Source organism: Silurus meridionalis, chromosome 11 (assembly GCF_014805685.1).
Source record: "Silurus meridionalis isolate SWU-2019-XX chromosome 11, ASM1480568v1, whole genome shotgun sequence".
NCBI classification, from domain to species: domain Eukaryota; kingdom Metazoa; phylum Chordata; class Actinopteri; order Siluriformes; family Siluridae; genus Silurus; species Silurus meridionalis.
This window is the reverse complement of record NC_060894.1, coordinates 4,858,549-4,885,222: the sequence shown is the minus strand read 5'-3', so window position 1 is coordinate 4,885,222 and position 26,674 is coordinate 4,858,549. Positions and strand designations below refer to the sequence as shown.

The following is a 26,674-nucleotide window of genomic DNA, read 5'->3' as shown; positions in this document are numbered from 1 at the left end:
TATATTAATCATTTATCATTTATTAAATAATTATATATATATATATATATATATATATATATATATATATATATATATATATATATATATATAAATATAATTTAAAATTCATATTTATTTTCTATAGCACATTTCTATGCTTCAGTACTGTTTTTTAAATAATCTAGTTATCGTTCTCGGTAAATCCACTATCAGTCTACCTCTACGCTAAATGGACAAAAATTTGTGGACACCTGACCTGAAGAGCATTCCCTTCCAATTGTAGTCCTCATTTGCTGTTATTATAATCTCTACTCTCCCAGAAAGATGTTTCACTAGATTTTAGAGTGTGCTTGTGGAGGTTCATTTAGCCATAAGGGTGTTAGTAAAGTCAGGTACTGATGTAGGTGAGGTGAGGAGCCCTGGGGTGCAGTCAGGGTTCCAATTTATCCATAAGGTGTTTAATAGGATTGAGGTCAGAGCTCTATAGCAGCAGACCTTTCACTCCAACCCATGTCAAACATATCTTCACGGAGCTGGATTTGTGCACAGGGGCATTGTCATGCTGGAGCAGGTTTGGGTCTCCTAGTTCAAGTAAAGGGAAAGTTTAATGTCAGAGACATCCAGAGACATCCTGTTACTTTGTGGAAGCCATTTGTGGAAGAACCACATTGGCTGGAAAAATTAGGTGTCCCAATACTTTTGTCCATATAGTGTATTTGTGTACATGTTTTGGGTATAAAATGTTGTGCCCATGGTATCAACTCTGGCATTTCTGATGCATTTTTGCTCTCTCATGTTTGTCTGACTTTCCAGAAGCTTTCCTTTAATTTAAAAATCAACAGACGTTACAGAAAAAAAGATGTAGATAAAAGCAATTCTATGTTTTTATTTTGTCTGGGTTTAGAAACGTGTCTGACAATTTTTCCATCAGTAGGAAAAAAATAAACGCAAATTCCTGAGGCCATGTGGGCTTTTGAACTCGTCTGCGTCTTGTCAGTGTCTCCCTTTTTAAAATTTATTTATAACCAGACTAGAACAGCAACTGTGGCACACCGTGGCAAACGTGTGTGTGTGTGTGTGTGTGTGTGTGTGTGTGTGTGTGTGTGTGTTTAGGAGGTCAGGTGGTGAATCTAATGAACCAGCGTCTACAGACAGGATTTACAGAGAACGAAGTGCTGCAGATTTTCTGTGATACCTGTGAGGCTGTAGCTCAACTGCACCAATGTAAAACTCCCATCATCCACCGGGACCTGAAGGTACACACACACACACACAAACACACACACATGCCCATACAATTACATCACTACGAAACACTATATTCCAACAAAGACACGTGTGTGTGTGTGTGTGTGTGTGTGTGTGTGTGTTTCAGGTGGAGAATATCCTGTTACATGATCATGGTTATTACGTACTGTGTGACTTCGGCAGCGCCACCAAAAAGTTCCAAAACCCACAGAGTGACGGAGTGACTGTTGTAGAAGAAGAGATCAAAAAGTATGATCAGCTCTCCTTTTTACCTCTCTTATCATCATCGCAATTGATCCTTTCATATTTTTCCTCCGCTTTCTTGCCTCTCTTCCACCACCTGGCCCCCCTTCTTTCCTTTCGCATTTCTCTCTTTATTCTCAAGTCTTCTTATACTTTTTTTTGTTTTTTTATTCCTTATTTCTTCCTCACCATCTTTCCTGGTCTGCTTTAACATTCCTCTCAATTTCTTCCATGTCTTTCTCCACCCTTTTCCTTCCAAATCCTCTCCATACTTTTGTCTTTTTTTGAATATCACTTCCTCCACTTCTCTTTTCTTCACTGTTAGTTCTGTCATGTCTTCCATCTTCCCCTTTCTCCATTTGATGTCTGGAAAACCTTACACAGAAAAGTGTAATGCTAAGCTGTGAACTAAGTATGTGTGTGTGTGTGTGTGTGTGTGTGTGTGTGTGTGTGTGTGTGTAGGTACACCACTCTCTCATACCGAGCCCCTGAGATGGTGAACATGTATAACGGTAAACTTATCACCACCAAAGCAGACATCTGGGTCAGTATCTCTCTCTCTCTCTCTCTCTCTCTCTCTCTCTCTCTCTCTCTCACACACACACACAAACACACTCTCTCTCACACACACACATACACCAGATTACATATATTTATTCCAGCATAAATATAAACTTATATGCTAATTTATCTGCGATTGATGATGTGTTTTGTGTGTGTGTGTGTGTGTGTGTGTGTGTGTGTGATGCAGGCTCTGGGCTGCTTGCTGTATAAACTGTGTTTTTTCTCACTGCCCTTCGGAGAGAGTCAGGTGGCCATATGTGACGGGAGCTTTACCATTCCGGATAACTCCCGTTACTCGTACGAGATGCACTGTCTGATCCGTGAGTGTCTCCGTTCACACTGCAGAGGTCCACAGGGATGCGGGAATGTACCCTTTATACTTCTGCTCGGTTAATGCAGGTTTTTTTTTTTTTTATAATTCAGGGTCTAAAAAAATTATTTTAGGCTTAAAAAAGTCTTATATTCGCTGTTCTAGGTCTTAAATAATTTTAAACAGGTCTAAATTTTCCGATGTCTATGTGGTGCTACCGCTAATGCTCACTGAAATGCTCCCTTTTTGTTGTTGTTGTTTCCTTGGTGTTGTAGTTCTTTCTTTTGCTAATCCAGATATAATTTGAATTATGAATACAAATGAGACCAACATGCAACAGCCAATCAGCTTTTTGTTATTAGCACAAATCTCTCTTAGATTGTACCAATTTTCAGCTTTGGGGAAGTACAATTTTAATGATACTTGACTTGAAAACAATAAATTTAGGGCTTGGTTAAGGTCAGTCGCTATTTGTGTTTTTGGTGTCGTGATATAGGTGTAAATTTCATTCTTAATGATGCACACATTCCCTTTAACACACTTTTTCTATAATAACAAGGTGATAAAAGCGCTAACACAGTGTCTCTGCTATGGTTGTGGGTGCCACTACTTCTTTCTATACCACCTGATGGGCTTCCTTTTTTCCTTCCATCTGCTGGTGTATGGGTCTGGATCAGGCTACATGCTGGAGCCGGATCCGGATAAACGTCCCGATATTTATCAGGTGTCTCATTTTGCTTTCCGACTCGCTCGGCGCGAATGTCCTGTCCAAAACACACAGGTCAGTCTGTCTGTCTCTCTCATCCTCTATCTCTCTGTCTGTCTTTCTTCTGTACTGTTAATATTTTATTAATTATAAATAATTAACATTTCAAAGATAAAGAAAGAAAGAAGATGGAGAAAGTATAAAGGAGTGCCTCTCTCCAGTTGTACCGAGTTTATCAGCAGTTGGAATTTGATTTTCCCAGTATTCAATTGGTATACGAGATATTAGGGAAGTTGAATACTTTAATCTGGAATGTTAAAAAAATATAAGTTGCATTAAAAAACAAAAAGTAAAAGCAACCTGCAGAAATGAGGAGTGAATGGAGACATGCGTTAGAATCAGCTTGTGGCTGGTGCTCTGTTGTTACTCTCTTCTCGGATTTGTATCTGTCCTTAAAGGACTGCAAATATGCAAAGAACTTATATCTATGCTGTTTATGTCCTTTCTCAGAATTCACCAATCCCCACTAAGCTTCCTGAGCCAATAAGAGCAAGCGAAGCAGCAGCAGCGAAGAAGAGCCAAACACAGATGAAGGCCAGGTACACACACCTTTACACACACAAGTGCTGCGCAAAGTCTCGCACATAAAATCAAAGAGCAAATGGTGTCATGGATTAGCCTCTAGAGGACGCTCTTTTAATGACAGTACGGCAAAACCGATTAATCTATCGACCTCTACTTTCAGTTTCATAGACTAATCTGTATTTCTTTATTAGTGTGTTGATTGACTTATGGTGATGGTTTTTTTTTTATTATTATTGTTATTAAATAAGTGAAAAGAGGATTTGCACTTGACTTGGTTTCTACAGTAAGAATATTTTAAATATTTGACTTATTGAGATGATGTTCCTTTAATTTTGAGCAAACAGCCTTTGCTGTGTCTTAGGCTCACAGATCCCGTTCCCCCCACTGAGACGTCTATCACGCCACGTCAGAGGCCCAAAGCTGCTCAGGCTCAGCCAATAGGGGGCGTCCTGCAGATCCAACCTGCTGCACTGACTCCACGCAAGAGAGGTACACCTATACACTCAGGTACATTTACACACAACACACGGTTCTAATACACACCAGACATAAACCACAGGCAACAAGCATGCCTTCAGGCAAATCTCAGACACACACCACTAACATCTCTCATAGGAAGCCTTACACAACTATAGTTTCCAACCTTTTCTCTCTTTCAATAGCTGTGAGCGTGAATTTAGCGCAGCCCGCTGCAGCGCTTCAGTCACAGATCACACACTCCTCTAACCAGCCTCAGCACAAACAGGTCAGTGTATGTGTGTGTGTGTGTGTCAGTCGGGGTGTGCTTTATCCAGCATTTATGTCAAAATTAGTTCATTACTCAAGTTATTTGTCTGTGATGTGTCTAACAGCTCATGCAGCCAATTCCAGTCTCTGCACCAGTGTCTGGAAGTGTAACTCCACCAGTGACGAGCCCTGCCCCTCTAGGGGTAACAAGTCCTGCTCCTCAGAAAGCCACACCCCCTCCGTCAAGTCCGGTTCCACCCACTGCTCCAGCTCGGAGTGCCAAGCGTAAACAACAGCAACAACAACAAAATCAACAGCCACCACCACAACAAAAACAGCCCCCTCTTGCAGCACAGCCACCTCTTGCAGCACAGCCACATGAAGCCATGCCCACTACCACACCCCTTGCCCCACCCACTTCTGGGGAAATGGTAATTGTCTTCATCTTTGTTTAAATAGTTTAATTTTATGAATCTCTTCCTTATTCCTTCAACTTTTTTAAATTTCCCCTTTAGCCTTCCACTATGGGCCTCTCCCAAACCCCGCCCTCTTCCCCAAAAACCCAGAAGGCAGGGCATAGACGCATCCAGAGTGACGTCACACACAGCGCGATGGTCGGAGTGTGTGCAAGCCAGTCAACGCAACAGCTACAGGCTGCTACCGCTGAGGCAAACCTCAACAAATCCAAGTAAATCTGCCCTCATATGTAGCACAATGGTTACTTACATACAAGTTTGTTACTTTTTTACTTTCACTTTGTTGACTCGGAATTAAGTCTTGTAGTAAATATAGCTATCTTGCTCAGTAACTAATGCTAGAAAATGAGTTTCTTGTGCACTCTCTGTGAAATTTCGTTTGCTAGATGTAACCATGGGAACCATTTCTGGAAAAATATGAAGTCTCATGTACCTGTTTGCGTAGCTGATTGAGATCCATCTCTCTTTCAGGTCAGCCAGTGCCACTCCATCCAACTCTCCACAGTCTTCCCAGCAGAGTGTGTATGAATCTGGCTTGCAGTGCGCAGCCGCCACTTCTGTCCCAAGCATAGTCACCACCTCTGCCCAAAGTCTTGCCACTTCTGCCCCGAGCTTAAGCGCACCTTCTGCTCCAAGTCTTAGCACTACTGCTGCTTTAAGTCTTAATGCCCTGGAGCAGCCATCCTGGAACCCTTTTGGAGATGACAACTTCTCTAAACTGACAGCCGAGGAACTGCTGAACAAAAACTTCACCAAACTCTCCAAAGGTAACAACTTCCATTTTGTGCAAAATCACGACTGTCTCAAAAATAAAACCCTGCTCTCTTGTTATTCAGTAAAAAAATGAAAAGAATAAACTGCAGCTCTCTGTCTTTATCTGAGTTTCTTTCAAGTTTTCATTGTAATAAATCTCAGCATTATTTATTCAAAGAGCTGCCAAATGTATTTTGTAGCTCCAAATTAAATGGCTTTAAAACAATTCTGCGATTTTCCATGAAGTGAGTCACAATAATAATACTGGATCTTTTTAGAAGATGTGTCACATACATTCAGGATCAGCCAAGATACACAAGCGGCCATTCTTGGGCCCTTGAGCAAGGCTCTTAACCCTCTTTGCTCCAGGGGTTCTGTATCATGTCCGACCCTGTGCTCTGACCCCAGCTTCAGAACAAGTCCGGATATGCGAAGAAAATAAAGTATATGTGACATATAAAGACATATATTCTATTCTACATTTTATGACATACTATTTACGCTACATAGAATGCTTATAACCAAAGCTTTAAATCGGCAACAAGCTTTCATGCTGCTTGGGCTTTGATGTCTTTGGATGTGGTAGCTTTCAACTTTCCCTTCTCTTAAACTTGAAGACCCAGACCTGTTTCAGCATGAGATTACCTCTGTGCACAAAGCGGCTTCTTTAAGCTTACATGTGCTGGCGTGTAAGATCTTAAATGGCCTCCTATGGAGCTATGACATCAACCTTATTAAACATCTTCAGGATGAAATGCTGCACCTTAGGGCTCCTCACCCTACATCAGTATCTGACTTTACTAACACCATTGTGTCTAAATGATCACACAAATCTCCACAACACTACAAAACCTAGTGGAACATCTTCCCAGGAGAGTGGAGGTTATTATAACAGCAAATGGTGACTGGAATGGGATGTTAAAAAGAACATCTATATTGTATGTGCAAGTAGCTGAAAATGATGTGTGTGTATGTCGTAGAAACTGCAGAGCCTCCGAGCATTTGCACAGAGGAACTTCTCCCTGGACTGGACTCTGTTGAACCCATTACTCAGCCTTCAGGTACACACACACACACACACACACACACACACACACACAGCTTTGGGTTCCGCATGGTTCCTATTAAAAATAAATCTACTCTATCTTCATATCCTGTTCACACACCGTGCGCTAAATAAAAACAGTACTTTGTTGTGCATGTGTACTGTATATCTTTCATCGCAGTCAGGGAAGGGCTGTAAAGAGAGAGATCTGGATTTCATTTGGACTTTTTTTGATGTTACATCACAGCGTTTTGCTCCAGATGTTGTATAGCACATGGAGTTATGACTAAGACGTTGCATGCTTTAGAAAGTGTATAGATGCGTTTCCCACATGAAACTCTGCATACTGTCAGCTGACACACACACACACACACACACACACACACACACACACTCTTTACTGAGCAATTGGTCAGTGACGCAGATCGGCTGCTTGCCAAGTATTAGACTGAATCTGGACTACTTTTCCTTCAGCAGATTTTTTGGAAAATAAAAGGTGTCAGCAATACACTGATCTGTAGTTAATTTACACATTTTTAAATACAGCTGAACTCGCACTTATATATCCTTTTATAGCGAGAGATTGACTTGAAGCTGGCTTTTTTTCATCCCTTCATTCAGGTTTTTTATCACAGGATCACAGCTGCAGTGCATATGTGTTATGTGTGTGTGTGTGTGTGTGTGTGTGTGTGTGTGTGTGTGTGTGTGTGTGTGTATGTTTGCCAGCAGGCTAGGATGTGAATGTAGGAAGTGAATGTACATTTGTGATAGCACTGGCCTGGAGAACAGACATTCGATATCGCTTGATTCATAAGGACTGTAAACGGATGTGCTTTGGTTCAAAGCGTTTACGTCACTGCACTTTCAATTTTGACCTCAAATAATTTTAATGTGGCTCTTGATGTGGTTACATTCAGCCTAATAATGTGCCAGCATTATTTAATATCACAATCTGTATTAAACCTCTGTATGTGGTGTTAGGATAAAGGAAAAATATTTGAGGTGGATTTTTGTTCTCTCTTGTTCTTTATTTTCAGCTGAAAGACCTGCTGATATTCTGGGCCTGGATTCAGCTGCTGATTTACTCGGAGTACCAGGTGAGTTAAAATTACATATTATACTTATACTTTTTTGCTTGATACAAACCCACTTAGGACTGTATGGCATTGAGCAGGCAGACATTGCTGCTAAGAAAGCTCTCAAAATGCAAAAAACACAGACGGTAAAGTTCCACCATCAGACATCAAAACAATAACAAAGTCATACGTATCGAAAAAGTGGAAACAGAATGGGACCCTTATATATTCTTATATACACACTATAGTATTGTACACTCCAGACTCACACACACTTTCCTGTTAAACAGAGAAAAACCCCAGCATGTCATCACTGTGAAACACACATGACCATAAAACACGTAATTAATGGACTGCAATAGACTTAAAAACAAGACGGCTTTTTACTCAAAGCACAGATGTATGAATATTCTAAAATGTATCAACAAATTTTTTATTCTTTTTTTCTTTATTAAAAAAAATACTAGAATACTTACTGAAGGACTCAATATAACCACTGAACTCTGCCATATTTAAAACTAAATACAAAAATAAATTGCTAAAGCATATCATCATCCTCACCTTAAACTTGCCATAGAAATAGACACCGATGCTGGCATGTCATTAAAAACAATAAACAAACCAGGTGAGTTCATGTATATTGCTGTGGCTCCCTGAAGCCTTGACAAAATAATAGTAATTAAAAAAAAGTTTTATATTTATTTCGTTTTGATATTGAGGTCCAGACCCCAGCTCTCGTAAGCGAACTATGGATAAATAAAAAATAAAATAAATACAAGAATCTCATATATAAACTGTTTAATTCTATGTGGACAGATTTATTCTCTTTGAGTGCCATGATGCTGTCCTGCCGACATGTTTGATATGTGGTAAGAAATTGGTAAACAACTAAAAATTAATGTCGAATGACATTTCCAAACGAAGCACACAGCATTTAGTGAGAAGTTCTCAGCTGAAAATGACCCATTTCATGAAAAAGAACCAGAAAGCTGAGCAGAGCAAATTGAACCTCATTCGGTGAATAAAATCTCCACAGTCAACAACAGTTGCTATTAGGAGATAATACAGCGTGAGAAGTTTTGAACTATTGATAAATATTTACAGATGGAGACAATAGAAAAGAATAATTTATTAAATATCAGAGCAGCTATTCTGAGACATCAAGGTTGCAGACCCCTCCATGATTGACTGTGGGGGTTGGGCAGTCTGCTAACATCATCTCTCCTGCATGTATCCCAATAACGATTAAAAAAAACTGTCACTGTATTTTAATAGGTAATGTATATGATGCGTTTACGTTAATTGCTTGAATTCAAATACATGTTTGGGTGCTTCTCTCAATAATTTGCTGGCACAATAGTTTGTTTATTCAGTTGGTCGAAAACATCTAAAAGTCATTACATCAATTTCTGGAACCTTTCAGATTGTTTGAAAATACAGTGTTTTGGTGTATGTAAATATTTGGATTTTTTCAAATAGCAAAATTAAGATGTGGCTGAGGGTTGGATAGTTGCTAGGTGTTGGTAGATGGTTGTTTGGATTATGGTTAGCCGGTTGTTGGTGAGGAATAAGATGGTTGTTGATAAGGGAATTGATAGGGAATAGATGATAACCTTATAGTGGCAAATCAGAGTGGAAATCTGTGCTTGTCTCCTTTTTTTGAACAGAGAAGCTAATAGAGGGCCTAAAGTCTCCAGACGCATCTCTCATGCTGCCTGACCTCCTGTCTATGTCCGACCCCTTCGGCAATTCCGTAGAGGACATGAGAGATGGTAAACTGCATACTCAAAACTGTGCTTCCTCTAACACTTCACAAGTTTTAATTTGTCTAAATACAATTTGTACATAATAAATAGTAAAACCTATCCACTCTCTCTCCTTTTCTCTTTCTCTCTCTCACACAGGAAGTGCTGAGTTGTGTGTGGATTCTCTGATCCCCGGACTGGAGGCTCCTCAGGTTCATCCTGTGCAGAAAGACGCAGTGAGGACTGGTAAGACTCCTTAGTCTAAGATTCTGTAACAGAAGTAGGAAATATACTTCTTTAACAGTAGGACTTGGTGTATTTGGCTTAGTTTGCTAGGAGAAAAATAACTCTATTAGAGAGGGCGTTAGAGCTCCTCCTTACATTTATATTACAGCATTTATATTGCATATTTATTTTTTTATTAATACCTACATACACTATACGGACAAAAGTTTGTGGACACCTGACCACAAGATTCATTTGTGTTTTTTGAACATCACATTCCACATTTAACCCCATTTGCTGATATAATATCCTCCACTCTTCTTGGAAGATGTTCCACTAGATTTTGAAGCGTGCCTGTTTTCATTCAGCCATAAAACATCATGTAGGGTTAGGAGGCCTGTGTGCATTTCCAGGTCATCCCAAAGGTTTTCAATAGAGTTGAGGTCATAGCTCTATAGTAGGCCACACAAGATCTTCCACTTCAGCCCATATTGGTATTGTCATGCTGGAACAGATTGGGGTCTCCTAGTTTGGGTGAATTTCTGAAATGTTCACAGCACCCAGAGAAATTTGGTGAAGAACAACATTGGAAATGTCACCTGTCCTAATACTTTTGTCCATACTGTGTATCTATGCAGCATGCTATATGTTAGTCCTTTAAGTGACCATTTTTCTCTCTCTTTGTCCATGCATTAGACACTTTGAGTGGTGAAGACTCTCTTTTGGGCAGTCCTTTTTCCTCTGGCCTCGGCCCCTGTCTAGACGAATTTGCACCCGTGTCAGGAGGATCTGCCCACAGCATGACAGGTGCGCTTCATCGCTATTCAGTGATCAAGTAGTTGTTGGTTAACGCTTGAATTATCTGTTATCTACACCTTTTCTACACTGCGCTGCATTTTGTTTTCTTCGTCTTTGCTTTATTTATCAACCCCACATTGCTGCTTTGTTTCCTTTTCCAGACTCGACCTGCTTGATATCTGGCTTCGAGCCGCCAGGTTCAGACAAAAGCGCAGATGACGAGTTTGATCCTATTCCAGTTCTCGTCTCCAAAACATCTCAAGGTAAAGAGAGTATAGCTGTGTTTCAAACACCTTTTTGTTTGTTTTCTGACATCGGGGTGTAGAGCATTAGTGTAGCAAACGGTGCGTGAGATCAAATTAGACCAAAGGAAAACAGAGTTCAGCTGATGTACAGTCAAGAATGTGCAAGAACCCTGTAATTATTAGATCCCTTCAGATCTTTCCTTTACTTTGTATTCTTTTAGAGCTGATTACAAAATAGTTCTTAAACAGTTTCCAGATTTCACTTTTGTTGATTAAATTGCTGTTTACTATAGAACTGTTGTTTAATAATTACCTCTCTCTGCCCTCCTTTCCTCTGTCCTACCTCGTTGTTCCCCCCCCGCCTTCCTTCCTAATGCTAATACCTGCTAATCCTTTTGTTCTGCATTTTTTGTTGCTCTTGTCTTTTTTCCTCCTTTTTTGCCCCCCCCCCCCTTTTTTTTTTTATTTACTATTTTCTCCCTGCCACCTGTATCTTTTCTTACTTTACCCCACCCAAATTGTCCCCGCCCCTTTCTTTAGGCTCCTCCCACAGCGCTACTGGCTCTGACTCCAGTTTGCCCAGTTTGGCTTGTTCACTGCTGCTGGTGGATCAGCTCATCGACCTGTAGAGCTCGACACTCTGTCTAAATTTCTCAATTCATCTCTCCCTTCATCCATCCATTTATCTACCTACCTGTTCAACCATCCATCCATCTATCTATCTGTCTTTCTGTCTGCCTTATGCCTGCTTCGCTTTCAGCCTTAGTCCCTCTGTGCCGCTTCTTTTCCTTTACGTCATTCCATCTTAGGATTTTTTTTTTCCTTTATTGGGTTCATGTCCTTTTTATTCATGTTCATCTTTTTTGTCAGGTCTTCATTCTTTTAACAACTTGCTTTTATATGTGTGTACGTATGTGTGTGTGTGTGTGTGTGTGTGAGAGAGAGAGAAAGAGAGAGAGAGAGAGAGAGAGAGAGAGAGAGAGAGAGAGAGACACACGTCTCACCTTATTGATTGATTCAAGTAATTTATATCGTATCATGTCTCAGATTTGCACTGCACTTTGTAGTTTATTTTATTTTTAAATCTTTTATTTATTTAATAGTATTTATACTATTCATTTTACTTCTTTGCTTTCTTTTGATTTCATTTTTACGTTTTCTTTGTCTCTTTCTTGTACTTTCTTTTTCTTTTTAGTTTTTTCTCTCATTTTTCGTCTTTTTTTCTCTCATTTTTGCTTCTCTTTTTGTTTTATCTTTTGTTCAATATAATTTTCTCTTTTCTTCTGATTTTTATTCTTTGTCTCTCATCATTCTTTTTACCATTTCTCTTTTTTTTTCTCTTTTCATTTGTTCCATTCTTTCATTCCACATTTTTCTTTCTTTCCCTCCTACATGCTCATGCACTCATTTCCGTTTCCCTATGATCCATCCTCTCTTCCCCTAACTGATGTAAATAAGGTGTGTGTGTGTGTGTGTGTGTGTGTGTGTGTGTGTGTGTGTGTGTGTGTGTGTGTGTGTGTGTGTGTGAAGCGTGTAAGTGTAAATGAGCAGTGTATCTGCGCTGTATGCAGTGATGTGTGTAAAGAGAGTCGTACTGTCGTTACTGTAGTGATATTATAGATTATTATAGACTTTAATAAGATCTTTCCTGTATGCCTAATTAAGATTCTATGTGAATATGAATAGAGCGTTAGTGACCGAGTGTGCGTGAGATCTAAACATATGTATATGAGTCATAGATTATCCAGAAGAATTCTTTATATCTTTATGTCATGTGTGTTGAGTAGGCATGTGGCGATAACCAATTATATGATATATTGCAATATTGTCTGACAATATTGTTATCATGGACACCATATTGACTCTCTGGGTAGGCAGCATTCAGGAAGTCAAGCAAGGAAAAATGTCTTCTTCTTTTGGACAGTTTCAGTGCTCAGATCTCCATGTTATATCCCTAATAGCAATATTAGCATGTTTTTAGTCCAAACAGTGATTCTCTATTTATCTATGGAAGTATTTCCTGAACTTGTAGATAGAGCAGGAACACCTCACAGACATAGTGGTTGGACCATTAGCATAGCTATCACTCCAAACTCTCTATATCAGTCTTGCCTCTTTGAAAAGTCCTTTAGTAACTGTCCATCTGATTCATGCACTCAAGTCAGTCACTCATTCATTTTGTCATTCTTATCAGCCTCATCCACTCATTCTTTCATACCTTCAGTTATTCACAGTTAGTGTCAATCACTCAGTCAGCCAAATGTTTAGTCAGTCACACTATCATTAATGGTTGAGTGAAAGGTAAAGTAAATAAGTGACTGCCTAAAAAGGGAATTGGTGTGTGAATTTGTCACTCTTTTAGTCACCCAGTTATTCACTCATTTGGTCAGTCAGTCAATTACTTATTTACTTACCCATTCACTTAACAATTTATACCATGTTAATGAGTGAGTGGGTGACTGGATGACTTACTATGGGATTGAGTGGCTGAATGATTATGTGATTGACTAACAACAACTTACTGAATACCAGGCCAGAGTAAATGACTGAGTGACTGTTAATAAGTAAACTGACTGATTAAATGAATGAATGAGTGGCTGAATAACGGAATGGTGAGCGAATGGATGTGTGGTGTGTCACTCACAGTTACTCACTCACTGGTCAATTAGTCAATCACTTATTTACTTACTAATTTACTCTATAACAAAGAGTGAACTAAAGGTGAATAAAGGTATATCTTATCTTAACTGATGAGTGAATGAGTGACTGAATTACATACTCTGCGACTGAATGATTGAGTGATTAACTAGCCGAGTAAATGACTGAATGACTGTGAATAAGTAAGTGAACTGACTAACTGAGTAGTGAGTAATGGGTAAGTAAATGGATCACTCAGTCACACAATATCACTCATTTGGTCAATCAGTCACTCATTTCCTCACCCATTCACTCCATATTAATGAGTGAATGGTGACTGAATGACTGTGTGATTGACTAAACATGACTGACTGAGTGGTTGACTGATCTACTGACTGGCAGAGTGAGTGAATGAGTGAGTGAGTCAGTAAATGAGTGACCGAGTAATTAGCAAATGAGTCACTCAATCAATCACACGATCAGCCACTTATTTGGTCAATTAGTCAGTCACCCATTCACTCACCCATTTACTCAATTATAAGGTATAAATTGTTGATCGAATGGTGAATAAGTGACTGACTAAATGCCCGAATGAGTGAGTGACTGTGTTGCGTCATTCACACACCCATTTGCTCACTACTCAGTTAGTCAGTCACTCATTCAGCCAGTCATAGATTCATTTGATCATTTATGCAGTCAGTCTCATTTTAACACTCACTCACTAACTGAAGACAATAACAATTGGAGTCTATACGTCAATAGATGCCGAATATGGTTATCTGTCTCTCAACACTGAACGTGTCCTTCGTCAACAGGACATGATGCTGCCAGTAAAGATTTATATATATATATGTGTATAAATGGAGTCTGTTTTTATCCCCAGAACACAGTATTGTGATCTCACAAAGCCATGATATGAAATTTAGCAATGATCATGAAATGAAAATGGAATATTGGCACACGCCTGGTGTTTCTGAGCCGTGTGTGTTTATACGAATGTGGAAAATATTTGTTCGAGTTTCCTGGAGTCAGACGTCTACTTCTGCAGCAATTACTTGTGTGTGTATGTGTGAGAGAGAAAACTAGACCTGTACAAATGTGTGTATTCAATCAATGACATTCTAATGCCTAGAACACACACATATCTCAGCATGACCGTGTTTAAGGTTACTATTTTACATTAAGACATGCTTGTGACAAACATTTCAGTCAGGTGTGTGTGTGTGTGTGTGTGTTCTCTTTGAGATGCCAATTCCTAAGAGATGGGTCCAGTGTAAACATGTTTGCTGAAAAGCACAATCTCTCTTCCCTTCATCCTGTTTTCTTTTTTGCCTCGCAATCTCTTTCAGCCAGCCGGCTCTGAAATTTTCCTCCTTTTTTTTATTTCTGTCCTTTTCTCTTTCACTTCCATTCTAATTTCTCCTCTTTTTTTTCCCTCCTTCTCTTTGCCCTATTACCACGTTTTAATTTTCTCTCCTTTTATTAGACTGGTTCTTATTTCTTTTTGTATCTCTGCTGTATTGTCAACTTTTTCCACTCTTTTATTCATTATCCACTCTTCCTCATTCTTCTCTTATTCCTTTCTTTTCTTCATCTCCTTATATTCTCTTCTCCTTCACTGATTCATCCCTCTTTCCTACTGGTCCCCAGTGAACGATTTTCTGAGCGATGCTGTACTGTACTCAAATAATATCGATCACCGGCCAAGTCGCTAATCAGCGTTATCAATTTATTAATGTGAATGAACATGTTGTGTGTTTGCCCGTTTAAAAAAAAAAAGAAAAAAAAAAAGAAAAACAATTTCCCTCTGCTGTAGTGCACACGGACAATTACAGAACCCATCGCAGCTCAGGCTTACGACCATCCTGATTTGGGCTTCTACTTTTTTCCGATCAAGCCTGAGCTGACATTTCCCTGCTCTGTACAGTCGCGTGTAGGAAACGCCGCTAACCCCTATGCAATCTCAGCGTTTCAGCCTAGAACCTACCGCTGTCCTTCAATCGCCTTGCAGCTGCAGTTCAGACGTGTGTATTTGTGCAAAGATTTCCCACAATCCCTTTTATGTGTTCAGATGATGTTGTTATGTTGCGTTTTTTCCTTTTCTTTATCTTTTGGGTGGGGGTGGGGGTGGGATGGGGCTCGAAATCGTCACCGTAGCAAAATCCCGAGCTCGTGTGTTAGAGCGGAGACGACTCCTTGTGCACCTTCTATATTTTTGTCTAAAAGAGAATAAAAATAAAAAAAAGCGTGTTCAATAAACCTGTACATGTGAAATATAAATGTTTAGTGGTGTTCATTAGCGCAAGTGTCTCACCTTCATCACTCTGCGGTGCGTTCTCCTGTAATTTAATCCTCGTTTGGTGGCTCGATGGTTAAGGCTCTCGATTTCTGATCGCGAAGTCTACGGTTTAAGCTACAGCATCTCCAAGCTGCTAATGTTGGGCCCTTGAGCAAGGCCCTTAACACTGCTCCAGGGGCACTGTATTCTAACATAATGGAATAGATGGAAAAATTTCACTGTGCATGTCAGTCTTTTTTTTTATGTACCTTTTTTAGTTTTAGTATATGCACAAAAGTATTGGGACACCTAAATTTTTTAGGCTATATGTAATTCTTCTTCAAACTGTTACCACACAGCCTTTGGATGTGGTAGCATTACATTCCTTCACTTGAACTTTGAGATCCAAACCTGTTCCACAATCACAATGCTCCTGTGCACAAAGCCAGCTCCATGAAGAGACATGGGTTGGGGTGGAAGATCTTGAGTGGCCTGGCTATCAAGTTCCAACCTTAATTGTATTGAACACCTCTGAGATGAATTGGAAGAGCACCCCAGGCGTCCTCACCTCACGTTCATCAGTACCATACTTACTCACATTCTTGTGGCTGAATGAGCACAAATATGCACATGCACACTCCAGTGGAACATCTTCCCAGAAGAGTGGCGGTCGGGACTAAACATAGAATGAGAATTTTATAGTTAGGTGTCCACAAGCTTCTGTTCATATAGTGTATGTTAGTGTATTAATCTAGTTAGTTCTTATTATCGCATATGTTGCATTCGCTTCAAACTGTCATTCCATCAATAGACTCTTTTTTCACTCTCTGTATTGAAGTTAACTGGACATACAGTGCAGTTTGTCATGTTCCCAAGAACCCACAATGCATTATGTCCTCTTTCATAAAGCACTGGCTGTGTCAGAAAACTGGAAGCTACAACCTTTTATGTTTATGTGAAACATCTAACATACAAAAGTCCCAGTGAAAGTTTTTAGTATAGAAATGATAATGTCAAGTCAAGTCAAGTCAAGTTTATTTGTATAGCGCTTTTCACAACAGACATTGTCTCAAAGCAGCTTTACACAAATCAACAGTGATGGTGAATGGTGTGCATTTGTCCCTGATGAGCAAGCCGTGGCGACTGTGGCAAGGAAAAACTCCCTTAGATGTTATGAGGAAGAAACCTTGAGAGGAACCAGACTCAAAAGGGGAACCCATCCTCATCTGGGTGACATCAAGAGTTTGATCATAAATCTTTCAACAATACAGAACACTGGAGAGTGAGAACTAACATGATTACTGGAGTATAAGATTATAAGTAATGTTCTTTCTGCAGTCTTAAACAGTCTATATGGTTAGTAGCTCCGAGTTTTATAAGCTCAGCATTTGTGATCACCACAGATCCAGCATCAGCTTCTCCATGCCAGAGCCTTTAAACACTCCAGGAGGTCCAATGTCAAAACTCCACACATGTAGCGGGATCCAAATGGCACTGGTACGCCTCTAGATGGTTCAGGATGTTTGTGAGTTCGGCATCTACTTCTTTAAAGGTCCGTAATCATCACGAGGTGGGAGGTGACTGGAGCTGGAGCAACCTCAGGATGCCTCGGGATGGGGAGAGAAAGAGAAGCAGTGGAGAGGAATTAGCGTAGCTGCTGTTCATGATATTAACAGCACAAGTTGATAATGTGCATGTGATCAGATGTTCTGGAGCACAAGGTTATGATGTGATGTGTGTTATGTGTAGGCTTTGCTAAAAGATACGTTTTAATCTACACTTAAATTGGGTGAGTGTGTCTGAGCCCCGAACACCGTCAGGAAGACTATTCCAGAGTTTAGGAGCTAAATGTGAAAATGCTCTACCACCTTTAGTGGACTTTGCTATTCTAGGAACTACTAGAAGCCCAGAGTTTTGAGATCTCAGGAGCGTGGCGGATTGTAGCGTGTTAAAAGACTGGATAGATACACGGAGCCAAACCATTTAGTGCTTTATAAGTGAGAAGTAATAGTTTGTAGTCTATTCGAAACTTAACAGGAAGCCAATGTAGGGACGATAAGATCGGGGTTATGTGATCATATTTTTTTGACCTTGTAAGAACTCTGGCTGCTGCATTCTGGACTAACTGAAGCTTGTTTATTAATGAAGCAGGACATCCACCTAGTAACGCATTACAGTAGTCTATTCTGGAGGTCATAAGCATGGACGAGCTTCTCTGCATCGGATATAGACAACATATTTCTTAGCTTAGAAATATTTCTAAGGTGAAAGAAGGCTGTTTTGTAACCTGATTGATGTGATTTTTGAAAGACAAGTCGCTGTCTAAAATAACACCCAGGTCTTTTACCGTTGAACTAGTGGTTACAGAACATCCGTCTAAATGCAGGTTGAGATGCTGGAGCGTCTGTATACCAGTTTTTGGGCCGATGAGCAAAATCTCAGTCTTATCAGAATTTAAAAGTAGAAAGTTATGGGTCATCCAATCTCTTAGTTCCTTAACACACTCAGTCATCCGGGTTAATTGAGCTGTATCGCCTGGTTTAGATGAAATATATAGCTGAGTATCATCAGCATAACAATGGAAGCTAATTCCATGCCTTCTAATAATATTTCCTAACGGAAGCATGTATATTGTGAAGAGCAGGGTCCTAGAACTGAACCTTGCGGCACGCCATAATTTACTTGCATTAGCCTGGATAGCTCTCCATTCAAATCTACGAAATGGTAACGATCGGACAGGTAGGATTTAAACCAGCTTAATGCCTGTCCCTGAATGCCGATGTAATTTTGTAAGCGATCTAGGAGGAGATCATGGTCTATAGTGTCGAATGCAGCACTAAGATCTAGTAAAACCAACAGCGAGATGAAGCCTTGGTCTGAAGCTAAAAACAGGTCATTAGTTATTTTAACTAGAGCAGTTTCTGTGCTATGATGGGGCCTAAAACCTGACTGAAATTCTTCAAAGATATTGTTCTCTTGCAGGTAGGAACATAACTGTGCAGCGACAATCTTTTCTAAAATCTTAGACATAAATGGGAGATTTGAAATTGGTCTGTAATTTGATAACGTGTTTGGATCCAGATTAGGTTTTTAATGAGGGGCTTAATAACTGCTAACTTGAGGGATTTAGGGACGTGACCTAAAGATAGTGAGGAGTTAATAATATTTAGAAGAGGCTCACCAGTTGTATATAACACTTCCTTCAGTAATTTAGTAGGAATTGGATCTAACTGACATGTTGTCGATTTAGCTTTGGCAATAACATTATACAGCTCTTCCTGTCCTATACATGTAAAACAGTGGAGTTGTGGAGTTGAAGGTAACACTGTCTCAGGAGATGCTGTAAGAGGTTGAACTGCCACAATTGTTTTTCTAATGTTATCTATTTTTCAGTGAAGAAAATCATAAAGTCCTCACTACTAAACTGTGATGGAACACAATTTTCAGAGCCCTGATTTGTAGTTAGTTTAGCTACTGTACTGAAAAGGAACCTGGGATTGTTTTTGTTGTTTTCTATAAGTTTGCTCAGGTGTTCAGCTCTAGCAGCTTTTAGCGCCGTCTGTAGCTGAGCATACTGTCTTTATACGCGATTCTAAATACCTCCAATTTAGTTTTCCTCCATTTTCTCTCCAGATTACGTGCTGTTCTCTTGAGGGCATGTGTATGACTATTATACCAAGATGCAGGTGCTTGGTCTCTAACCTTTTTTAACCGGATAGGGCAACGGTGTCTAATGTGCTAGTGAGGATAAGGTCTATGTTCTTAGTTATCTCATCAAGATTAATAGTAGTTATGGGTTTAGTGAGAAATTGAGATAAATCAGGCAGGTTATTTACGAATCTGTCCTTAGTGGTTGGAACAATAGTCCTACCAGGTCGATAACGTGGTGCAACATGGCTAATCTGCTCTACCGGTAGTGTGTACAGTATGAGGTAATGGTCTGTGATGTCATCACTCTGAGGTAAAATATCTATATCAGTGACGTCTGCTCCGTGGGATATTATTAAGTCTAGTGTGTGGTTAAAGCGATGAGTTGGTCTGGTGACGTTTTGTTTAACCCCAAAAGAGTTTAATAAGTCAACAAATGATAATCCTAGAGCATCGTTTACATCATCTACATGAATATTAAAATCTCCTACAAGCAGCACTTTATCAAAATTGATCAAGAGATCTGATAGAAAACAAGCAAACTCTTGAAGAAAATCAGCGTAGGGTCCTGGGGGTCTGTACACGGTGACCAGAGCGAGTTTACTATGTATGTCCGAAAGTACAACTTTAAGAACGAGCACTTCAAATGATTTAAAGCTGAATCCTAACATCTGACTAACATTAAGAGAAGCAGTATAAATGGTTCCTACACCCCCACGACCAGTCTGACGGGCTCATGCTTATAAACATATCCTGACGGTGTCGACTGCTTAGACCCATATAATCACCTGGTTTAATCCAGGTCTCAGTGAGACAGAGTGCATCGAGATTATTCTCTGTGATCATCTCATTTATAATCAGTGCTTTGGGTGCAAGTGATCTAATGTTTAAAAGACCAAACTTTAAAACTTTTTGGTGTTTGTTTATCTGGCATTTTCAGTTTTAACTTCAATGAGATTGTTTCTGGATCTTGTGTATTTACTTCTTGGTTTTGCTACACGAGGGATAGATACGGTTTCTATAAACTGGGCTGTGTGTGAACTTGTAACTATTTGGTCTGTTGTATGCGTGTTCTCATTGTCGAAGATTTCCTGATGTCTTACCAGTCAGATGGTGTGAAGTATCCTAGAGATGTTATCTGATAGCACTGCTGCTCCAACTCTGCTGGGGTGCAGGCCATCAGGGCGGAAGAACCTAGGACGCCCCAGAAACAGTTCCAGTTATTAACAAAGAGAAGTTTATGTTCTCGACACCATGACTGTAACCATTCATTTAGAGCTAAAAGTCTACTAAACTTCTCAGCCCCTCGCTGGTAAGTGGGAAGAGGTCCTGACACTATGATCCTCGTTGTGGGTGATGTGCTGCGTACCGTCTCCACCAGGATCCTGAAATCCTCTTTAATACCTCCGTTTGTCTCAGCCTGGTGTCGTTCGTTCCGGCATGAAGAACAACCGCTCCGAAGTTCTCCTTCAGGACCGCGGGTACCTGCGCAGCGACATCAAGAACACGAGCACCAGGAAAACAGCGAGTGTGCACCTTACCTTTAGCTCCGGTAGCGCGGACATGCCGGACGATGGAATCTCCGAGAATCACAGTGTCGCGTTCCGTCTCGCGGAGAGGGGCGAAGCGGTTCTCGGTCGAGATCTCGAAGGCCTGTAGTGGTGGCGGGGGAGACGTCCTCGACCGGGGCTTTGCTTGTCTCTTCCGCTGCTGCCGCATCCAGGGTCCATGTTGCACCTTTGCCGGAGTTGTAGGTGCGCTGGGTCTGGGCAGAGAAACACGCGGAGTTGAGGTGCTGGGAGCGTTAGGTTCAACCCGGGAATTTACCTGGGACGAGTGCGCGTCCGCCCGGGATGTTTCCAGCGCCGCTTTCCGCTCTCGCAGCCGGGCATGCTTTTCATGCAGCTCGCGAATCTGTTTCTCCAAAACCTCCATCTCCAACGCCACCGTTTGCAAATCGAACGAGTCCTCACCTGTGCTCAAAGTCAGACACACAGCCGGCATAGTGCTCATAATCACGAACAGATTTCGGATACACAAATAAGATAAAGTGAGAGAAGATATAGTGGTAGTCGAGTTTAACTGACTACAGGCACAAGTCAGGAAGACAAACAATTTAGGATTATTGTAATGTATTGGAACAAGAGCATTCATTTGTGGTGTTAAAAAAAGCTTCACTATTATTATTACTATTATTATTATTATTATTATTATTATTAAAGTTATTATCCAATTTGAACTACAGCTAGCTGCTGTTATGGAAAGCTATACCAAATCTCTGTTGAGTGCTTGAAGCTGATTGATCAGAAGGTATGCATTATTTTTGGATAACATCATTTGTTTCTATATATTGTTTCAACAGTTACAGATCATTTACAGGAAGTGAACACCCCACATAAGACTGATTAAGATATCATAAATCAGAAGGTCTTGAGTTTAATTCCCAGCATCACCAAGATGCCACTGCTCACTTGTATAAAGGAGATAAAAGTCGCTCAGAACAGGGGGGCGTCTGCCGAAGGCCATAAATGTAAATCTTCTTTATAAGAATGTGCAGCGGTCAAACGTAATGATTGCAACCTTTTTGTTGAAGCAGTCTCCACTGTAAGCGCCAGTCTCAGGAAATGTACAGGAACCCTTCTGGACAGAAAAGACTGTGGTTTTTTTTTTTTTTTTTTTTTTTTTGTTAAAATACAAATAAAATTAAGAAGACAGAGTAAAAAAAAAACCTGATTAGGGAACAACGTCTGTAAATGATAACAGAAACTAACGTGTCTCTCAGGCTTCAAAACATTAAATCTAATTATAAACTATTAAATTGAGTGACTCCTAGGCTTCCAACCAATCAAAATTGAGAATGCAATAGAGCTGCTCGAACTAGGAGGCACTCTCATAATTTTGTTCAAGTGATTAAAGAAAAAGGTATGTTGCCATGATAATGGATATATTCTAGATAATAGAAGCACATATTTACAGCGCAGACACAAAAAATCACTAACGTTCTCCAAAAAGAAATCGCTCTTGTACCTCTGCCTCCTCGTCTCCAGGTAAGATTTATTTCAACCTAACATCCTGTATTAACTTATTTGTTCATTTGATGTGTTTTTGTGACTTATTATTTCTGTCTATTCTTCTAAGACACAGATGAACATCTGAGTGGAAAATCTGAGCTGAACACATGACGGAAATTTAATTAATTGAAGATAAGAGTACAAATGTGCTTCTGTTTCTTGAAGAGAGAACAAGCAAAAGCATTTTTGGTCTAATAATGTTTTGTAAATCTGCCACAAAAAAAAAGATTTGACTTTAGAAAAGAATCATGGAAATGAGCTGCCATTCACCCCCTTTTCTCTAGAGCAGGACTAACATATATACTGCCTTCAATAGAAGTCACCACATCTTTTTTTTTAAACTGTAGCAATAGCGGGTGTCGTAATAGGTTTATTAGCTGCCATTTGTGATTGGTCAATATCTTTTGATAGACAGCAGATTTGAATGAACTCCTTCCCTTCCAGACAAAACACTTATGCACTTCTAGATGTTTGGCAGTGGCATTTTGAGGGATCTGGATTCCAGATCTCTTAACAACAGGGCATTTTTTCGGTCTAATGTACATCTCTGGGAAGAGTTCTGCTGCTATTTTAGCCCACTTTTCAGTCAGCGTGTGATTCACAATTGCGGGTGCAGACCACGAGTTCATCTATCTGCAGTTATGCACAAGTTTATTGCTCTTTCTATGCAGGCTATGCAAATTATTATCTACAGCATTGTGATTGTGTGGCCCTGTAACTGCAGAGCAATATGTTTCTGATTGTATTTCATTCCTCAACCTCAAGCTTTAAATTCCAACAGATTCAGTTAGAAGCAGGTTTACAGTGCGTAGACTATTACAGGTCCCATCCTGTAAGAATTACAGGTTACATTCGCTATTTAAAAACAATTTAAATAGCAATGGACAAGCAGATCAGCTTGGTGGCAAGTAGAACTCAATATGTTGATAACTGCGACTGATTACACTGTACTATTCAACTTATTTTTTCCCCTTTTTTTTTTTTTTCTTCTGCTCTGTTTAGGTGAACCAATCAGGATGAACGGTTACATACCTGGAGCTCAGGAACAAGAAAAGGAGAAGGAGGAAGCTTCCACCAGCCCCTTTTCCTTTGACGTTTTCTCCCTCGCTCCTTTCCCTTCGAGGCAGCATGACGTTTTCTTTCAGGCGCCGTTTGGGCCTCATAAAAATGTTTCAAACCAGGCAATCACAGCAAACAGTTCCATTCCCAGTGTGAGACAGCAGCCAATCACAGCGCATCCTGTTGGTCTGCATCCAATCACAGGCCAACATGCTGGTTCTGCTGTCGGGGAGCAACCAATCAATGTCACATCTAATATCAGACAGCAGCCAATGACAGCGCACCATGTCTTGTCCAATGTCAAACAACAGACAGGCCATCGTGGCTTGTCCAGTGTTGGACAGCAGCCAATCACTGCGCACCGTGTTGTGTCTAGTGTGGGACAGCAGGCTGCCGTTGGCTCTGTGTCTGCTGGGCCACTTTATTCCTGGACTTTGGATGTCAGAACATCATTTCAGCCAAGATGCCACCAAGAGAAGCCTTAATGTCCTACATATGCACACACACAAGGGTTTTAATCCAGAAATTTGGAGGAGTAAAGGCCCATTTACAGCAAGCATGATGCAAAAATCTCTGCTTTTGTTTTCCACAGATGCCATTGGTGGAGTGTTCAGTTTCAACATTGTTTAGGTGAATCAGGATTTGCGACGGGGTCAAATATTACAATGTAAAGTCATATCTAGTTAGATATGAAATTTTCCATCTCTCTAAATTAGCGCTGACATCAGAAAGTGACATCATTGCACTGGAAGCTCCATGCAAACAATGTAAATGTGGAAGTGATTATTACACAGTACTTGACAAATCTAATACAACCGCATAATTTAGGCAAAATGTTGCACATCCCACTGATGTATGGGACTTCAGGAGGCGTTGAGTACCTGTTTCCTCTCGGCAGCACTTTATCTCCTCTGTAGTGCTCTTAGAATCCTCCAGATTAAAGGTATGGGGAGTATAAATGCATTTTTAGACATAGAACCTCAAATATATTCCTTTTTCTATTTGTATACACTAGTAAATGATGGCTTATGTGTATAAACATAACAGTATTTTAGATGTGTACTCAACCCATAAAGGAGAATGTGTGAAGGATGCAAGGTTTCGAATTTAAAGCATAATTTTTGTTTTTATACACAATCTGCCTGTGATCATACTTAAATGCATAACCAAAAAGGAATCCATTTCTTATTGCAAATACAGCTCCCTGGAGACATTGGCCCTATCCATTCGCTCTCTGGAGCTTTTCCCTCAACCCCACCCTTAAGTCTTTAAGTGTCATCGAACTGGCCTGCTCCTTGGTTCTTTAGAGCTATTTCCTTGGCCTCACCCCTCAAGTGTTTAGCATAATTCTTGTGGCCCCACACCCAAATCATTCTTGAGACTTTTTTTTATCATTATTATTATTATTGTGTTTTTTTTTTTTTTTTTTTTTTTTTTTGGCTTTGCTTCACCCCTCAGCTAAATGGATCTGCTCCTCTAGCCCCAACCCTAACCCTTAGTTCTTTGCCTTTATTATGTGGCCCTGCTTCAAATTTTTTCGCATCATTCCTTTGGCTCCACCCTTCAGTTCTTAAGCCGAACCATGGGAATGATGCTAAAAAAAATGAGAAGCAGGTGTTAAAGGTTTTCTGGCCCCATCCTTCAGTTATTTAGAATCATTTCTCACCCAACTATTGGTTCTTCAGCATCATTTCTATGACCTCACCCCTCAGTTTTTTTAAATCATTTCTACAGCCTCATCTTTTGTTTCTTTTACATCAGTTTCTCTGGCCCCATCCATCAGTTCTATAGCATCATTCCTCTTGCTCGAACCATCACATTTAATTATCATTACTCTGGCCCCACCCCTCGGGTCTTTAGCATCACTCCTATGGCTCCACATATCAGTTCTTTAGCATCAATTTATTGTCCTCATCCTTGGGTTTTTTAGCATCTTTCCTTTGGCCCCACCCATCAGTTCTTAATTGAAATTCCCCTGGCATCACTCCCAATCTCTCTGGTACTATTCCCCTGGCCCTTCCCCTTAGGAGCCATTTATTGGGCAAAGCTGTAAAAATTGCTTAGCATTGAGAACATATATACATACATAATGTACACAAAATATACACTGTTTGAATGCAAGGGGAAAAAAGTTTTAACCAAACTACTTAATCTACACAGATGCTGTTATATCACTGGCCTGATTATGCCCCTGCAGTGAGTAATTGAGGATGCTAGAAACATAGCAGAAGTTCAGATGTAAAGAGAGAAAGAAAAGGCTGAGCATGATGAGTGGAGAAAGCAGTACAAACAGCATTTAAGGTAAAATGTTGAAATCTTTGCATTATATCAGTCAGTATATTTTTCACTTTTCTGTAGACTTTTAAAAAGCATCCTCTTGTTTTTTTTGTTGTTTGTTTAGATCCTGGTACATTTTTTTACGTTTTAGGTGACAGATTGCCAGATGAACGGATCAGTGCACGTTATTATATTTAAGTATGAAGGTTGTGGTACTGTTTAAAAGATTCTGCGATGGAAAGGGTACAAAGATGTAGTTTTGGCTCCTGGTTTTGCTACTGCTGCAGTGTTCGTTGGCCGTGTAAGCGTGTGCTGTCAGCGTCCGCTAGCTTTCAGACATTTTCCATTTCCACTCGCACGTCACTTAGCGTTCAAGTGTCTCAGAGTGAAACCTGTTGTGTCAGCAGGAATGAGTTTGCTTTGCCTCCGCTTGCTTTTTGACACACAACGGAGTAAACACAGGCTTATTTAACTACAAACAGTCATAAAATGAGCTGATAATCACTTATATCTGTATGCCCATGTGTCAGTCTGTTTATCTGTCTGTCTCGTTATGTATGTACCCATGTCTGCATGTCTGTCTCTTGAAGCACGTCTGTCTATCTGGTGATATAGGACAGACTAAGACTGTGGGCTGAATATTAAAGAAAAATATAATACACCAAAAGTTTTTTTTTTCCTTTTTTTTTTTTTATTATTAAAAAAAAAAATGTACTTCTTGTGTAAAGTTACATGGTGAACTGTGCACTCAGGTTAAGTTAGAATTTACAAAACATGCTGTTACATTAATTCCCGAAAAAGTTGTATTTTCACAAGCAAGATAAAGTTTACATCCAGAAAATGTATCTCATAATAAAGAACTTAAAGAGCCTATTTCACCAATAGGATCACCACCACTGCAGTTTCTCTCATGACCAACATCAGAAATGACATTTTTGTTTAATGATTACATTTACTTGATATAAAATGATCAATAA

General features: G+C 39.9%; 1 protein-coding gene and 1 long non-coding RNA gene across 5 annotated transcripts in view; both read left to right on the top strand.

Moving 5' to 3' along the window:
- The window catches only part of aak1b (AP2 associated kinase 1b), a 32,081-nt gene extending 6,445 nt beyond the window's left edge, over positions 1 to 25,636 (top strand). The window contains exons 4-22 of one of the 4 annotated variants that reach the window (XR_006927320.1): positions 1,096 to 1,238; positions 1,358 to 1,479; positions 1,936 to 2,017; positions 2,225 to 2,357; positions 3,025 to 3,128; positions 3,564 to 3,652; positions 4,000 to 4,145; positions 4,301 to 4,383; positions 4,490 to 4,795; positions 4,880 to 5,052; positions 5,312 to 5,607; positions 6,574 to 6,654; positions 7,676 to 7,735; positions 9,382 to 9,486; positions 9,619 to 9,705; positions 10,381 to 10,491; positions 10,644 to 10,745; positions 23,364 to 24,363; positions 25,581 to 25,636. Coding sequence is in view for 3 of the 4 variants with exons in the window: in XM_046861208.1 (XP_046717164.1) it covers positions 1,096 to 1,238; positions 1,358 to 1,479; positions 1,936 to 2,017; positions 2,225 to 2,357; positions 3,025 to 3,128; positions 3,564 to 3,652; positions 4,000 to 4,145; positions 4,301 to 4,383; positions 4,490 to 4,795; positions 4,880 to 5,052; positions 5,312 to 5,607; positions 6,574 to 6,654; positions 7,676 to 7,735; positions 9,382 to 9,486; positions 9,619 to 9,705; positions 10,381 to 10,491; positions 10,644 to 10,745; positions 23,364 to 23,905 (2,765 nt within the window). In the remaining variant the exon portion in view is untranslated. Of the gene's footprint in view, positions 1 to 1,095; positions 1,239 to 1,357; positions 1,480 to 1,935; positions 2,018 to 2,224; positions 2,358 to 3,024; positions 3,129 to 3,563; positions 3,653 to 3,999; positions 4,146 to 4,300; positions 4,384 to 4,489; positions 4,796 to 4,879; positions 5,053 to 5,311; positions 5,608 to 6,573; positions 6,655 to 7,675; positions 7,736 to 9,381; positions 9,487 to 9,618; positions 9,706 to 10,380; positions 10,492 to 10,643; positions 10,746 to 11,267; positions 11,694 to 23,363 lie in introns of those variants that run through there. The other 3 variants (XM_046861209.1, XM_046861208.1, XM_046861211.1) reach the window with 3 other exon arrangements.
- Positions 25,630 to 26,358, top strand: LOC124393407. The gene is made up of 2 exons (XR_006927321.1): positions 25,630 to 25,721; positions 25,822 to 26,358. It is a non-coding gene; the product is annotated as an uncharacterized LOC124393407 (long non-coding RNA).
- The last annotated feature ends 316 nt before the right edge of the window (positions 26,359 to 26,674 follow it).